General features: G+C 37.1%; 1 protein-coding gene across 3 annotated transcripts; it reads right to left on the bottom strand.

Annotated features, from left to right (window-relative positions):
- Nucleotides 1–456: 456 nt before the first annotated feature.
- Nucleotides 457–8,208, bottom strand: LOC129236069 (protein TRC8 homolog). 3 transcript variants are annotated; one of them, XM_054870258.1, is made up of 8 exons: nucleotides 7,650–8,208; nucleotides 7,131–7,574; nucleotides 4,315–4,885; nucleotides 3,696–4,236; nucleotides 3,455–3,629; nucleotides 1,840–2,036; nucleotides 1,579–1,764; nucleotides 457–1,514 (listed from the first exon to the last, which is right to left on the bottom strand). In XM_054870258.1, exons 2-8 carry the CDS (start codon nucleotides 7,561–7,563, stop codon nucleotides 1,338–1,340), a joined length of 2,280 nt encoding a protein of 759 aa, XP_054726233.1. In that variant the 5' UTR covers nucleotides 7,564–7,574; nucleotides 7,650–8,208; the 3' UTR covers nucleotides 457–1,337. The 3 variants fall into 3 exon arrangements, with proteins under 3 accessions (XP_054726233.1, XP_054726232.1, XP_054726234.1); XM_054870257.1 differs by having other exon boundaries at nucleotides 7,131–8,208; XM_054870259.1 differs by having other exon boundaries at nucleotides 1,840–2,021; nucleotides 7,131–8,208.
- Nucleotides 8,209–14,846: the final 6,638 nt, after the last annotated feature.

Raw genomic sequence — 14,846 nt, 5'->3', positions numbered from 1 at the left:
GAAAAAAAAGCATAACCGAAAAGTACAATTTACAATTTTCTCAGCAAACAGAGCAAGCATTTTTCCTTCTCTGCACCAATCTATTGAGGTAAAAATAATGCAGTTATTATGAGCACATTTCACATTTAGTAAGCTGCTACAACAACAACAGCACATTTCACATAATGTTGGATTGAATGTAAACAAATTAAATGTTATTTCACTGATTAAGATCGGAACTGCTCGCCCTCTACATCAGTTGACAATTATGCGAAATAAAAAGGATTCTTCTTTATTAAATTACTAAAAATATCTATTTTTTTCTTCATTCATAAAAATAATTATTGCATTAACGGTTGAACTCACAAAACAAAATTAAAAATTTTATATAGGTATGAACATTTTACACACTAACTGTAAATAATTTACCCACAGCCGTCTTAAGCCTGCCATATCACGCCAAAGTCGCAATTCTAATTTGTTTCATATTATACAAAATTATAGTTTTTATTAAAATTTCGACTAATTTCTTAGGTGTTTATCATATTTTTCTAGTTTAGTTTTTTTTTTTATATTCACGTTTGGTGGATTTTGTATGTATGTACGAGTGTGAGTTTACGTGTGTAAATATTTTATTGTGGACGTATGCCTTAGTGTACATTTCCACAAACTCGATTGAGGCCTGGTGTAGCGGTGACGTTTTCTCTCCTCTACTTCCTTTTTAAGTGTTTTTTTCATAATAGTAGTATTTACAAATCGTACAAGCTGTAAAATAGCGCGGCACAGAGGCAAAGCACGAATGTCTCCTTTTGAACAGAGGGCGCGTATCATCAAATTCAACAATGTTATCTCGTGCGTAGGACACGCTAATGCCACTGACCATTCCGGGACCAATTTCCAATGTGTTTGGCTGCACAGCGTTGTGTAGTACGCTTTCTATCGTTGCTGCTCTGCTCTCATTTGCTGAGCTTGTTGCTCTTGCTCCCATAACCTTACTCGTCGATCCCGCCGGGAGTGTGTCTTTTTTATACAATATTTATATGTTTTTTTGTTTTGTTTTTTGCTTTTTGTTTGGGTGCCTGCTTAACCACGAGCTGGAAAACTGACTTTTACCAAGCCTGTATAATATAATTTATAGGTTTACATAAGAACCAAATGTATTGCATATGCTTTACATACATAAGTACACATTATAGCTCAATCAATTTGCATTGTTGAGCGAATTCATGTCTTTTACTTGTTTTATGTTTTGCTTGACGCACACCCACCCGTTTTCACATGCAACCACATTCAACATTTCGTTTGGATTTTTTCTAATTTTCATTTAATTTAGTGTTTTTTTACTATATCCCAAAACTTTATTCCTGTATCCCAATGTCTGGCGACAATCGAAATGTCTGTGTTGTGTTACTGGCAGCTGCTGTAGCTACCGCGGCAGCCGACGACGTTGTAGCCGCAGTACTCGTAGCTGTATTGCTCGCCAGTCTGGGGGTTGAGCTGGCTGAGCTGGAGGTGTGCTCTTCGTCGCCTTCGTTCTATAAGTAACATTTTGTTGAATAAGAGGACATTAAGTACACACAAAAATATACGAAATCCTACATTGTATTGATGCACAATAGGCGCGGGACTATCTGCAGGCGTCTGCGCGTCGTTTTCTTCACTCTTGTCCGAGTACATCATGATTTCGTGGCAGAGCGGACACCGATCTTGCACATACAGCCATTTACGCAAACACACACCATGGAAATAGTGGCGACAGCGCGTAATTTTGGCAGAATACATTTCCTGTGTGATGGTTGGAATGTTAGTATGCTTCCACTCTTTTTTCTCGGAATTATATTGCATTTAGCAACTGATTACCTGGTAACATATGGCGCAGACATCATCGAAGGCGTGCAATTGAGCTGGTGTCGCCTCGGGCAGTGCGGAGATCTTGTGTACGGCCGAACGTCGCTTCATGAACACAGACCAACCGGCACGAGCCTCACACCAAATATTGAAGTAGGCATGGATGCACATCATGATGGCTCGTATAGCACCGCCTATAACATTTTCGGCTATCAAGTTATATGTATTTATTATATGGGAACATATCAACAAAATAAAAGAAATTAAACATAAACACACACCCACATACAAACACACGTAAAAGCTCATTTGAAACAAATTTAACAACATGAATAGGGTCTTATTTGAAAATTTAACCCTCCGTTGGGCACCCGGGTCTGACCAGACTGGCTTTTTCGACTTGGGATGTGAATTTAACATATAATATTTCTATTATAGCTAATGACTTGAACTTGCGAGTAGCTTCCTAAAATTTAATTTTCTATCGATTTATGGACATAACCTTTTAAAAAGGATCCTCGAAAGGATCATCGAAGAGAATGAAAAAAGGATTTTAAAATTTACACCTTCGGCTGGGCACCCGGGTCTGGATCCATTTCATCATCGTTATCTTCATCTGTGCTTCCACGACGAATATCAGTCTCAAAGGCCAAAGATAGTCGGTTGTTATAAGCTAGTTCTGCCATAATTTCTGTTACAAGGTAAGTCCGTTATAGATATGAATTATAATACTTTTTTTAATGAAGTTATATATAATTGGCGCATACACTCTTTTGATCAAACTCCTCACCCTATTTGTGGCCTGCGTCCGAAGCAGCTGCTTGGATTTCTCGAGTCTAATTTTCTTCAAGCGCGTTGTCAAAAGATGACCAGTTGAGCGACGGAAGGCTTCCATGTGGAGTTCATCTCTAATTAGTCTTGACATGGATGTGGTCGATACATTCATTTTCCTGGACGTGATTTTCTGCCTTCTAAGGCGATTTCAGCGAATTCTTTCTCGAATGGCTTTTATGGCTGCACTGGTTCGAAAAATGCGAGGACGGCCACTTTTTTTCTGTCTGTCAATTCAGACGTTTGGAAAAACGATTGATCGTGCCGCACTCAAAAATTTTCGAAATATAAGTGTTTCAGCAATTCGTAAATCTCACTTGCACTTTTACCACACTTTGGTATTGCCACCACTGCAATGCGATTTCCCTTGTTAATAAGCGAATTTGGCCAGGAAACTCGGCATAATTTATGAGTACACAATGCATACGAACAAAGGCATAAATAAAGGATTTTTTCTGCATATTTGTTCTCGCCGTATGCTTTGCAAAATTTGTCACAGAATTAATGGCAGGATTAAGTACATAGCCAGTCCCGGGTGCCCAACCGAAAGTTTAAAAAAAGTATGCAAAAATTAAAAGCACAAGGAATGTGAGCGTTGGACTGCTTGCAAGATTGAAAATTACACACATACACTCACCACCAAAAACTAAAAATATCACATCCTAATAAAATCCTATTAAACGGCGGCTTTCGACTATAGCCGCCACAAATCTGGCTGTAGCTTTACCCTCAAGCCACAACAAAAGAAAATAATGACACAAATCTGTTTTTGCGATATCATTTCGAAACAACTTACCAGACTCAAAAATTAAAATCCAAGCACCGTTAAAGAAAAGCAATATACCAAAGCAAAACTCAACCGAATTACCAAAGGCCCGTACATAGTACAAATAATCATCCAGTTTCTCCCAGAAAGTTTGTCGCCGTGCATCGAGCAAAAATAAAGTGTACGTGGCCAGCGAAACAAGTACCTGGAAGGAATAGAAATTTCCGCATTAAAAGCGTTAAGCCAAATTATTAAATTATAATACACATACCTTTACGACCACTTCAACGGAGAAGGCCGTAACTGCGAGTAACCAGGTAGACGGCGAATGCCGTGTCCAGAGTGCGGCGAGCAAGCAAATCGGCGTAATGACCAGGAAGGCGCACACGGTGAGCGCACGCACATGACGCTTTCGTGAGGGATTGCGTGCGGCACTCAATGACAGCAATATAGGCGATACAATATTGTGTAAGAAATGTAGCAAAGCAGTTATCAATAAGCATAAATTGCGACACAAGCGCACGAAGCGCTTATCGGGCGCCAATGATGTGAGTCCTGTCTGCAGCGCTAGTATATAGAAGAGTACAGCGGAAACAGTGCCCAGTGACTTTTCTTCGTCGTTGTCGAACGTGAGTAGGTACCATTGAAATGCGCGTCCAATATAGTGGCAAATAACCGAGATAATCGAAGTCATGCCCAACACAGCTGTGAGTGTTTCACAACCATCGACCAACAATTTTTGCACGGTGGGAAAGAAACTCAATGTCGTGTTGCTATCGGACAACACAATTGAAATGAATTCCTGTCCGATTCTGTGGAGATATTAATTATATGTACATTTTTGTTGTGACTCACATTGCCCACTTTCCACATTGCACTGCTGCACTTACCTGATTGTCCAGAACACACGCAGCACACTCGGTACATTCAGCCTTTGCCATTCATTTTCAATCAATGCTGATAAGCCAAAATTCGATACAAAATTCATTGCATACTGGTAACCATTGTAAACGGTCTTGGCCGCGTCTATAGCACTGCTCAGCATTGTAATTTTGGTTAGTATCAGCGGCACAGCGCCGGCCAGCACAGGTAAATCCTTGACAATGCGTGGCGGCAGGGGCAACATTGCCAACAAAATGGGACTAGCAAACACGACTGGCATAATTTTTTGTATGGCTGAATAACGTGGACCTAAATGCACGTACGCGAACAGCATACCCATGAACCATTGAGCCATCAGATGTGGGACGAGTGACATCGCAACACCACTTGTGTCCAGCAACCGTGTTGTGTTAAACGAAAGCAAGTCCCCCAATATACATGGCGATTTCTCCATAACGGCCAGTGCAGATACGTTCGACCAATACGACAGAAAGGTTAAGCCCAACGAAATCACAAACATGTAGACCATCACCAGGTGTCGAGTCCATAACATAAATATGCAAGCAGCACTTAGGAATACTGGAAAGAAAATGCATTGATAATTGAGTAAAATATTGAAATGCAAAAGTGGTGTGCTATGTATTTCTGTCCGATAACTATGCCTACAAATGATGAAATCTATGATTACGGAGTGCAACAAATTTTCAAATATTCGTATAACCAATGCATTTGATACAGCAATCCTAAATTTTAGTTCAATTACGTTCCGGCAGAAGGCCAAATTACAAGCAAATAACATTATGAAATAGCCTACAAAATTTCTATTTTTTATATGACACTAGTTTCTCCCCCGAGTAGCTATTTTTATAAGCTTAACTCAATTAAAAATAAATAAATAATTGGAGTGTACACTTCTGTTAGGGGTTTGGCCGAACTCCTGCTCCTATTTGTAGTCTGCGTCTTGTTGTTGTTCCACAAATGGAGGCACTTAAAGTTTTAAGCCGACTCTGAACGTCAAATGTTTTTTTATGAGGAGCTTTTTCATAGCAGAAATTCACTCGGAGGTTTGCCATTGCCTACCGAGCGGGGACTGCTATTAGAAAAAAGTTCTTCTTGTTGTTGTTATAACAGCATAAACATTCCCCATACTTACATACGGGGAATGCTGCTGGAGTGACAGTCCTTGACCGGATATAAATCCGGGTCGTTTCGGTAACGTAGAACCGACTGTCGTGGAAACGAGAAAAAGAAAAACTTGTTCTATCATTTTGCTGTTTCATGCACGGAGAATCGAACCTACGCACTCTCGAATGGTAGACACGCACCAACTCATTCGCCTACGAAAGTCGGTTCTGTGTTACCGGAATGACCCGGATTTATATCACTCCAGCACCATTCCCTGTACTTATATGGGGAATGTTTATGTCACTGCAACAACAACAACTATTGCGTCCGCAGTCGTTCCCACGAGTCGGTTGTACGTAACCGGAACGACCCAGATTTATATCCGGTCAAGGACTGTCACTTCAGCAGTATTCCTTGTTTTTGCACGTGGAATGTTTATGCTGCTACAACAACAACAATTAAGCCGCCTCAATTTAGATTAATACTTTGGAATTCGTTCGTAGACAACAGACCTGAAAGTGTTAATCCCATTTTATTCAAAACTGTCTTTTTACTTTCGTATATTGTTTTTATAGTTTAAGATTCAAGTTATAATTTAAATATACATAGGTTGAATCTCTGGCTTCAATAGTAGGGGGCATAAACACAAAAAAACACGTTTTCATGGGTTTTCACCTTCCTTTTTTTAAATCATGGCAGGCATTTTAAAATTCCAGGATCGTGTTCAACACAACCAAATCACCTCGGAAATCAATTTCATATAAAAATATGTAGACCAGTGTAATTGAATAATTGCTAATAAACTACGAAAAAAAACAGGTATAAACAAATATTTCAAGAGTTAAGGATGTTTTGCGGGTCATTGGTCAAAAATGTCTACTTCGATTCTGTTTGTTGTAAGCCGTGTTCTTATGTTGTTCGTATGTGGAAACATAATTCAATTAACATGCGCATCTTTGCTATTTCTATTGAGTGAATTGATTGCATTATTTACTTTTTGGAATATTTAAATGTTTGCCAAAAAATGGCTAAAACTGTACGTCACAACGGAATGGCCTATATGTAGACAAAAATGTAAATACAATAATTAAAATAATATAACAGGCGAATCTGCGTTCAAATGTCAACCTTTAGTAAATAACTTGCAAGCACAATTAAACTCAAATTCTTCTAAGTACATAACTGTTTTATTTAGAGGTCGTTCGATAAACTTTATGCTTAATTATTACGTATACATGTATGTATATGTATATGCATAATGCATTGCGGTAGCTTTATTCGTAAGCAATTTATTGCTCTACTTTTACCCATTCAAGGTTTTTAGTGAATTTTCATCATAATTTTTCGTTTTCTTGATTGCTTAAAGTGTTAATCGCATACTAACTAGCATTTAACAACAAAAACCAACACGAAATGAAATCGCTGAGTCATGACGAGTGAGTAGTTTGAAGCGCGGGGAGCATTTTCAAATGACTACAAGAAGTACAAAGTTTATGAGAATATCTACTGTTTTTGATTTTGGTACAACGTGCTCGAAAGTAAATATACTCCATATTCGCCTGCTTGGATCCCAGTTGTAAGTCATAAACGACCTTTCGCTTATTTTACTTCAACCTACTACCGTAATAATTTATTATCACATGAAACAACGATTAAAAAAGAAATAGCACTAATTGCAATTATTTTTGCTCTCACTTACCAATTAGGCAGATAACAAATTTGACCGAAGTTATTGACAGCACATCGGAGAGAAATGTGTCCTGCGCCAAATCGTTCATCATGAGGCCAAAAGAGCTGCTGAGCACACCACTTGAAGCGGCTGTAGCCGATGCATTGACTATGGCACGCTCCAGCAAACTATCACCGCCTGAACTTTCTCCGCTTGTGTTATTTGCAAGGCTGGCATGGTTGATATCAGGAAAACTAGATGCTGAATCGCTTGGGACATTGGCGGCGTCACTATGTGTTCGGTTTTCATTGAATTCGTCAATATGTAGTCCCTGGTCGGTGGCTGTGGGATAGAAGCGCGTTGGTAGTCCCATACTGATTTTGAGTACCTCATCAATGACCAAGATGGGCGGCACGCGCATCATTACATCCACTAGACCGAGTACTTTGGTGCGCACAGACATATTTAGGGGGTCTATATAAATATTTAAGTAACTGATGGTTGTAGATTCTTTTGGTTAGTTTATAAATGACGTTTTGTAGATATTACCATCCGAAGAACCGATCGTCGTGGGGCAACAGTTAAGGGGTCAGTGACCAATGACGTGCACCTGACGCTTTGAACTATAGTTGTTTTATGTTTAACAACAAACTTTCAAATGGGCAAACGCTGTTGACTTGTGCTCCATTAAAATTTCTTATTAATTGCACATTCACCTTGTTGTTGAGATGCTCCTACTTAGGGTGTTCTACGAATTTCGATGCGTTTTACAAATTTGCAAACGATTGTCGTGGCCTTATCGCAGTCGTAGGTGTGTTTGTGCCTACACCTTCGCCCCTGTTATTAATTTATTCAAGCACAGATTGTGGATGATGAAGTTTTGCACCTATTTCGTTCTACCAGTCGGGTCCCAGCGCCACTTCAACTCTTTTTGACTCTTCAGATACTTGCAAATACAGCTTATAAGCCCGTTTATTTACAATTAATTACTCGCAACCTCGAGTAATGCCCAAAAGTCCTGCAAGTGTTTTTATTTCCGAACTTTGCTTTGCTCTTTCACGTAGTGAATTATTAACGCTTCTTCTTTCTATTCGTGTCGTGAATTGACTTTTGTAAAATGTTTTTTCCTTCTGTTTGTTGCTACTATTCAAAGTAGCTATCTCATTCTGTCATACGTGTATGAATCGAAATGAAAGAGCTTTATTTGTTTTGGTTTGCAAAGAACTGTCAGTTTGGCGAAAATTTGGCAATTTTCAGAGCTACCGTCTCAATGAAAAAAACTACATTATTTTGACTAGAAAATGTATGCAAAAACTCATATGTGCGCTCACTCATTGCGCTACCAAACATCGTTTAGTAACCTTCGTTGTAGGATGAGTGGAGTTTTTATTCTAATTATGCTAACTTAAATAAAAAATAATATTATTTGTGAACGTCATAGTTCAGAGATTAACACATAGGTGGCGCAAGTGCAATTTAAATACGTGTTATTGTGAATGACAGCGCACTTGCACAGCAAGTTATTTTTGAAGTGAAATTTTCTGACCGGTTGATAATATTTCCGGTGCCGTTATATTGGTGAAACGCTCAAAACTATGGAGTTAGACAAAATGTTGAATATGTGCTCGCTCGTACCAACAGTATTAACTTTCATATACGGGCAACCAATAATTAGTAAGTCTGCAAAACTTAAATTAACCAGACGGTTTTATTTATTTCTATAGCACTTGCGCTTGGTGCACATACATAAACGCTACATCTTTGGTTTGTAAAAATGTAATATACATTTCCAGATAATCATAATAGGAGGTGCTAACATTTGTTCGCATAATTTTGCCTATGAAATTCACATATAATTATAATTAATGCAAATAACTAATCTGCCTGGAATGTGGCTCGGTTGAGAATGGCGTTATGGTAGATTTTTATTATTGTTGTTCTTGTATTAGTATACACATTCCCTATACATGTACGGAAAATGCTGCTTGAGCTGGTTATAAATCCGGTCGTTCCGTTAATGTAGAATCGACAGACTTGGGAACGCGTGGACGCGTTCTGGCCTGATGTTTTATCCGCTGCGTCACACTAATGACTATTGGCCATATTTAACCGGCTGATCGCTTTGAATGCTACAAACAACATTTTCTTTGTTTTTGACCTATAGATATGCTATTGACGAGCGACTAGGGCTAGTTCGAGGCAAGTAATAAAAGTGGCGATATTGCAGCACTTATCCATGTTTGCAGCCCTATTGCAAATACTAAGATGATAATCTTCTGATGTTCGAAAATAATATAATTTCGATATTGACGATAATTCATTCCCGAAAATGGCAAAGAAAAGAAGTAATCGCGTAAAATTCTTAAAGGTTAGGATGTACATATTTTAAATGTACGTAGGAATGATGGAAAACTTAACCTAAAACACATTTCTGGAACTCTATTTTGGTGTAGCCACCAGAGCTGTCTTCGATTTTCCCTTTCGGCTTTTAAAACGCGTAGTTTTTTGACTTGATCAAGAAACAAAAAAAAAAAATAAAAATAAAAACAAAAATCGCAGAGTCATATCAAGTGAATTCGATGGTCGTTTCGTTCTTGGTCAAACATTTCCAGATAATGAAGGCATCATTAAAACTAAATATAGTGTTTCGAAATGCTTAGAGAAAATTTATTAAATTTTTGTCAACATGGCTATTTACTTGGTACTGATCAAAATTACATGAAAAAGGTACTAATACATTTTTGAGTAGAACGTTTTTTAGAATAAGGCATCTTAACCGAAAAATAAAGAAATACAAAAATTTAAATGCCAGCAAAAACATTAAGAAACGTATAACGTATATTGATATATGTCATGTAAATGTGTTTATTTTATTTGAAATAAAATGATTTAGCAAAAAAAAAAATCATTTGTTATTAACACTTAAGGCTTTATAACAAATAATATACTTTATTTTACTCGACATTTTACAAAGATTCATCTAAGCGCCGGAGAAAAACTTTAAAATTGGCTTATTGACCACATAAATTTGACATTTTTGGTGTGCTTCATGTTTACATCTGGAGAAATGCTAAAAATTTGCTTGAAAATCGAAAAAGAGTAGCAATGAAACAACCTTAATTTTTGTGTCATGGTTGTTACATAATAAAATCAAATAAAAAAAATCGATATTACAAAGTTTTCTGGGCAAGGTTTTGCTACGAGCATTACACGAAATGTTATTATTTCTTGTGTTAACTCCTTTTCACTAACTGCTAAATGCCTAACTCCTGTTCAGCTTAAAATCGCCTCGTGTAAACAGCATCGATAAAATAATCGCATGTAAAAGTTGTAACGCGTAAACAGCTGTGCGTTTTGTTTGTTTCTCTCAATAATTTAACTCTTTCCGGGGCGCTGGTATAACATTTATACCACTTATTTAAATGTTTTTCCTGCATTTTATGCACATTGGTATAATTCTTTTACCACTTCTACAGGCAAATTTAAGCTTATATTTTCTAAAAAAAAAATATAACAAGTGTTTGAAAGAGATAAATATATATGTTTTTTACGCGCAAAATGAGTAGAATATTGAAGTATTAAAGTGTTACTCAGAATTTATCATATTTTGTAAATAAAAGCACGTACAACATCGGTTTCCTACAATTTTAATAAAATAAAGTGTTAATGAATTAATTACTCAGCCAATGGAATAAAATATTATTATATATAAGAAAAGTAGAGGAGATCCACTACTTTACATTAAGTGGAGCACTAGTGTAAACACCTTCGGCTCGCTTGTTAATGAATTTACCAGAGTAACAAAAACTTAAGCAGGGTTCGAGATATACTATATACGGGTAAAAAAGGAGATCTAGTCGAAAAAAAAAACTTGGAGAACGGATCATTCTCGGCTTAACTACTGATTTTGGGGGGAAACATCATAAAGTGTTTTTCGATAATTTTTTCACTTCGTTCAACTTGATTCTTGAACTGAAAAAGCAGTTGATAAATGGATGCGGAACAATGCGAACCAATCGAAAATTTCTTCCTACCGATATTAGACCTGGTAAGCAATTAAAACGGGGCTACTAAGTTAAGGCAGCTACCTGACTGCAATACGCTAGCAATGCGTATCAGATGACACATGCGCAGCAGCGTTAGTATATAACCGCCCCTGCACCGTGTGAACCGCTATGTCAGCAATATGTTAGATTAAGAATTAGCTTAGCTTAAGCATAAGAATAAATTGTCAAGACACTCTTAGTTCTGGACTGAAGAAAACCGCAACGTATTTTCACTTGCTGCAAAACAGGAGTAAGTATGGAAAAGGGGCCAAGTGGTTGGCCCCCAACTTTAATTTTTTGGTGCTCCCTGAAGGGAACAAATTGATTGGCAAATTAGTGATTCTGGTATACTCTTTATGAAGTGGATTGACAAAAGAGAGGTTACAGCTTTATCTAACTTTCATGATCCGAGTAAATTTGTAAAGGTACAACAATGCCAAAGAGATGGTTCTGTCAAAGAAATCGAAAAGCCTGAAATAATACACGACTATAATATGCACATGAATAACGTTGACAAGTTAGATCAGCTAAAGAAGTACTACGAGCTGAACAGAAAAAGCCGCAAGTGGTGGCACCGAATATTTTTTCACTTTCTTCATATTGCAGTCGTGAATTATTTTATTATTTCTAAAAGCATAGGGTACCACTTACCCCTTAAGGACTTCAAACTTGATTTGATTTCAATACTATGCAGTTCAGCCTCACCACCTACTTTTGGAACCAAAAATAAAAAGCAAGTTAGAGTCCGCATAAAGAAAAATAAACCGTATGTAGATCCAAGCCTATGATCCTCGTCATCTCACCAACCAGTCAGAACAACCTTACGTAAATGTGCGTACTGCAGCACGACAAGCCACCAAAGAAGGACTCAGTGGATGTGCTCAAGGTGTAATGTGCCACTTTGCCTCAGCAAAACAAAAACTTGTTTCAATGAGTTTCATAAATAATTCTCGCACTCCATGCGCGATGGTATAAAAATCGTACCACATCTTTGTACAAAATCCTGCAAGGATAAAATTTTTTTTTTTACATTTTCTTCATTAAATGTCTCGAATAAATGCAATAAAAAAATCTTTGTGTTTAATTTTTAGCGATTTTTTTCAGTGCGCCGGAAAGAGTTAAAATTTATAAAAGATGAAGCGAGAAATGGGCTACTATATTTCCAGAACGCCGGTTAAAAATAACTCTGAGAGAAATATAGTAGTAAAACGGTGATTAATAGAAGGTGAATTCACTCCAAATGCTCTGTTATTTTAAAGAAAAAAAGTCTTTGCAAAATGGCAAAGCGATGGCGAAAAAATTTTTTTTATTTTTTCTGTGGTATCAGCTGCCATTTTTTGTATTGGTTGATGTGTTTACCGAAAGTTCATCTTCCGAAAAATTTTATCGAATTCTAACTGAGAGATGTTCGATAACCAGATAATCAGAAATCACTTTTTTAGACATCTACATAATTTTTGAGCACTTAATCAGCCATTGGTTTGGTGGAGTATTTTGGTATTTTTGCTATGTTTAATTATAATTATAATAATTATTATGAACGGTAGGAAGAAAATAGGAATAAAACCAATAGTTAATTTAATTGCGCAATTTGCTGCTAGTAATAGACAGTTAATAGACAGTAATAGACAGGAAATCCGTAGACGACAACCTCTACTGAGGTTGCAAAAAATCATGGCAGCAATACGTATACGAAATTCGATGTTACATTTTATAATAAATATTAACACGCCAAAGCGACTATGGGCGACATGGGATTTTCTCTGTAATATGAACACATAATTATTGCAACAATATTTAATAAAAATTGTATTAGAATTATGTCTACGAGCCTCTTTTCTTTGGTGACGCCCATTTTATATAGTTGTTAGCCATGATTCAATTGTTAAAGGTTTGCTCACTAGTGATATTCAATATTTGACACTCCCTTACAAAAGGTTGTATTTAAGAAGGTGAATAAAGTGGAAAATTTTAAATCTTTTTTGGTGAAAATGGTAGCAAGAAAGTAGAGGGTGGCTGATGAATTTTGCTACATTAAGAAACTCAAATAACTTTTTTTTTAGTGTATGGAATTCATTTATTTTTTTTTCAAGTTGAAGGTCATTAAATTTTATTAAATGTAGTTTAACTAATATAGTTTTAAAAATAATTGAATTTAAATGCCCCCCATGCTCGTTGACACAAGTGCGGCATCTTAGTAAAAAGTTGTTCATTGCTGCTTTGAGAATTGCGACAGGAATAGCCGCAATTGTTGCCCGAATGGATTGTTTTAGTTCATCCAAATTTGTTGGCTTTGTTTTATAAACTTCTTGTTTACATAAACCCCACAAGAAAAAGTCAGGTGCAGTAAGGTCAGGCGACCTGGGGGGCCAACGAAATTCGGAGTTTCTTGAAATCAGTTTATTGGGAAATTTTCGTCGCAACTCTGTCATAACAGTCTGGGCTATGTGAGACGTTGCCCCATCTTGTTGAAACCACACAGAGTTGAAAGGAATTCTCTTTCGGCGTAGTTCTGGATAGAAAAATTCTTTCAGCATTTTCAAATAATGGTCTCCAGTAACCGTAACGGTGAGACCATTTTCTTCAAAAAAATAAGGCCCGACAATACAGTGTGAAGAAACCGCACACCACACTGTCACGCGAAGAGGATGCAATTCCGTCTCGTGGAGTATCTGTGGGTTAGAAGTACTCCATATTCGACAATTTTGTTTGTTCACATTGCCGTTTAAATCGAAATGGGCCTCATCAGACATGAAAAGGCAGTTTAACATGTTTTGGTCTTCTTCCACCATTTGCAGGATCTTCTGGCAAAATTCCAAGCGAATCGGCAAGTCTGCTGCATTCAGTTTGTTAACCATTTGAATTTTGTAGGGAAATAAGTCTAAATCTTTGTGCATTATTGTTTGCAAAGGCTGTCGGCTGACACCAAGTTGAGCAGATAAGCTTCTTGTTGAAACCCTTGGATTGCTTTGTATAGCTGCAGCTACAGCAGCGATCGTTTCCTCCGTCCGAACTGGTGGGTTTCGATGATAAGGCCTTCTTGCGACTGTTCCTTGCTCAGCAAAATTATTCACCAGTCTCATTATGGTCCATCTGCTCGGGGGATCGCCGCCAAACATCCGCCTGTACTCTCTCTGTACCAAAACTACGGACTCCAGTGCGTGATAGCGGCGGACTATCCAAATTCTTGTTTGCGTGTCCCAGTTATCCATTTTAATAAATTTTAAAGATCAATCTGCAAATTAAAACAAAAATGGAACAGATAACTTAAAAAGAAAAAAAGTTATTCAATTTTTTTTTGGTAGCGGCTTTCATCAGCCACCCTGTATTTTCTTACTCAAATGAAAACAAACTGTGAACGGTTTAAAAACTAAATTTTTAAAATATTTGAATGTAAATAATAGTACAAATAGAAGTTATTAGCAGAAATTGCCTATTGCCTGTCTAATATATTATTAAAACAAGAAATTATTTCACTTAATCCGAGATTTTATTTTGTGAATTAGTTTTTAAATTTAAAACCGATCGCGAACTTGCGAAGTTTCGCCATTATGAAACTATTTTGTTCAAAATAAATAAATAATTGGCACGTACAATTCTGTTAGGTGTTTGGCCGAGATCCTCCTCCTATTTATAGCGCGGGTCTTGATGTTGTTCCACAAATGGACGGACCTACAGTTTTATGCCGATTCCGGCAGAT

The sequence above is a fragment of the Anastrepha obliqua genome, chromosome 1, assembly GCF_027943255.1.
Source record: "Anastrepha obliqua isolate idAnaObli1 chromosome 1, idAnaObli1_1.0, whole genome shotgun sequence".
NCBI classification, from domain to species: Eukaryota; Metazoa; Arthropoda; class Insecta; order Diptera; family Tephritidae; genus Anastrepha; species Anastrepha obliqua.
This window is presented reverse-complemented; position numbering and strand designations above follow the sequence as displayed.

Coding starts and splice junctions, on each gene's coding strand:
- LOC129236069 (XM_054870257.1), bottom strand. CDS start 7,563: ATGTCTGTGCGCACCAAAGTACTCGGTCTAGTGGATGTAATGATGCGC. Junction 2,037..3,454: donor GATTTTAATTTTTGAGTCTG/GTAAGTTGTTTC, acceptor ATAACTTGATAG/CCGAAAATGTTATAGGCGGT. Junction 1,765..1,839: donor TCTGCGCCATATGTTACCAG/GTAATCAGTTGC, acceptor ACCATCACACAG/GAAATGTATTCTGCCAAAAT.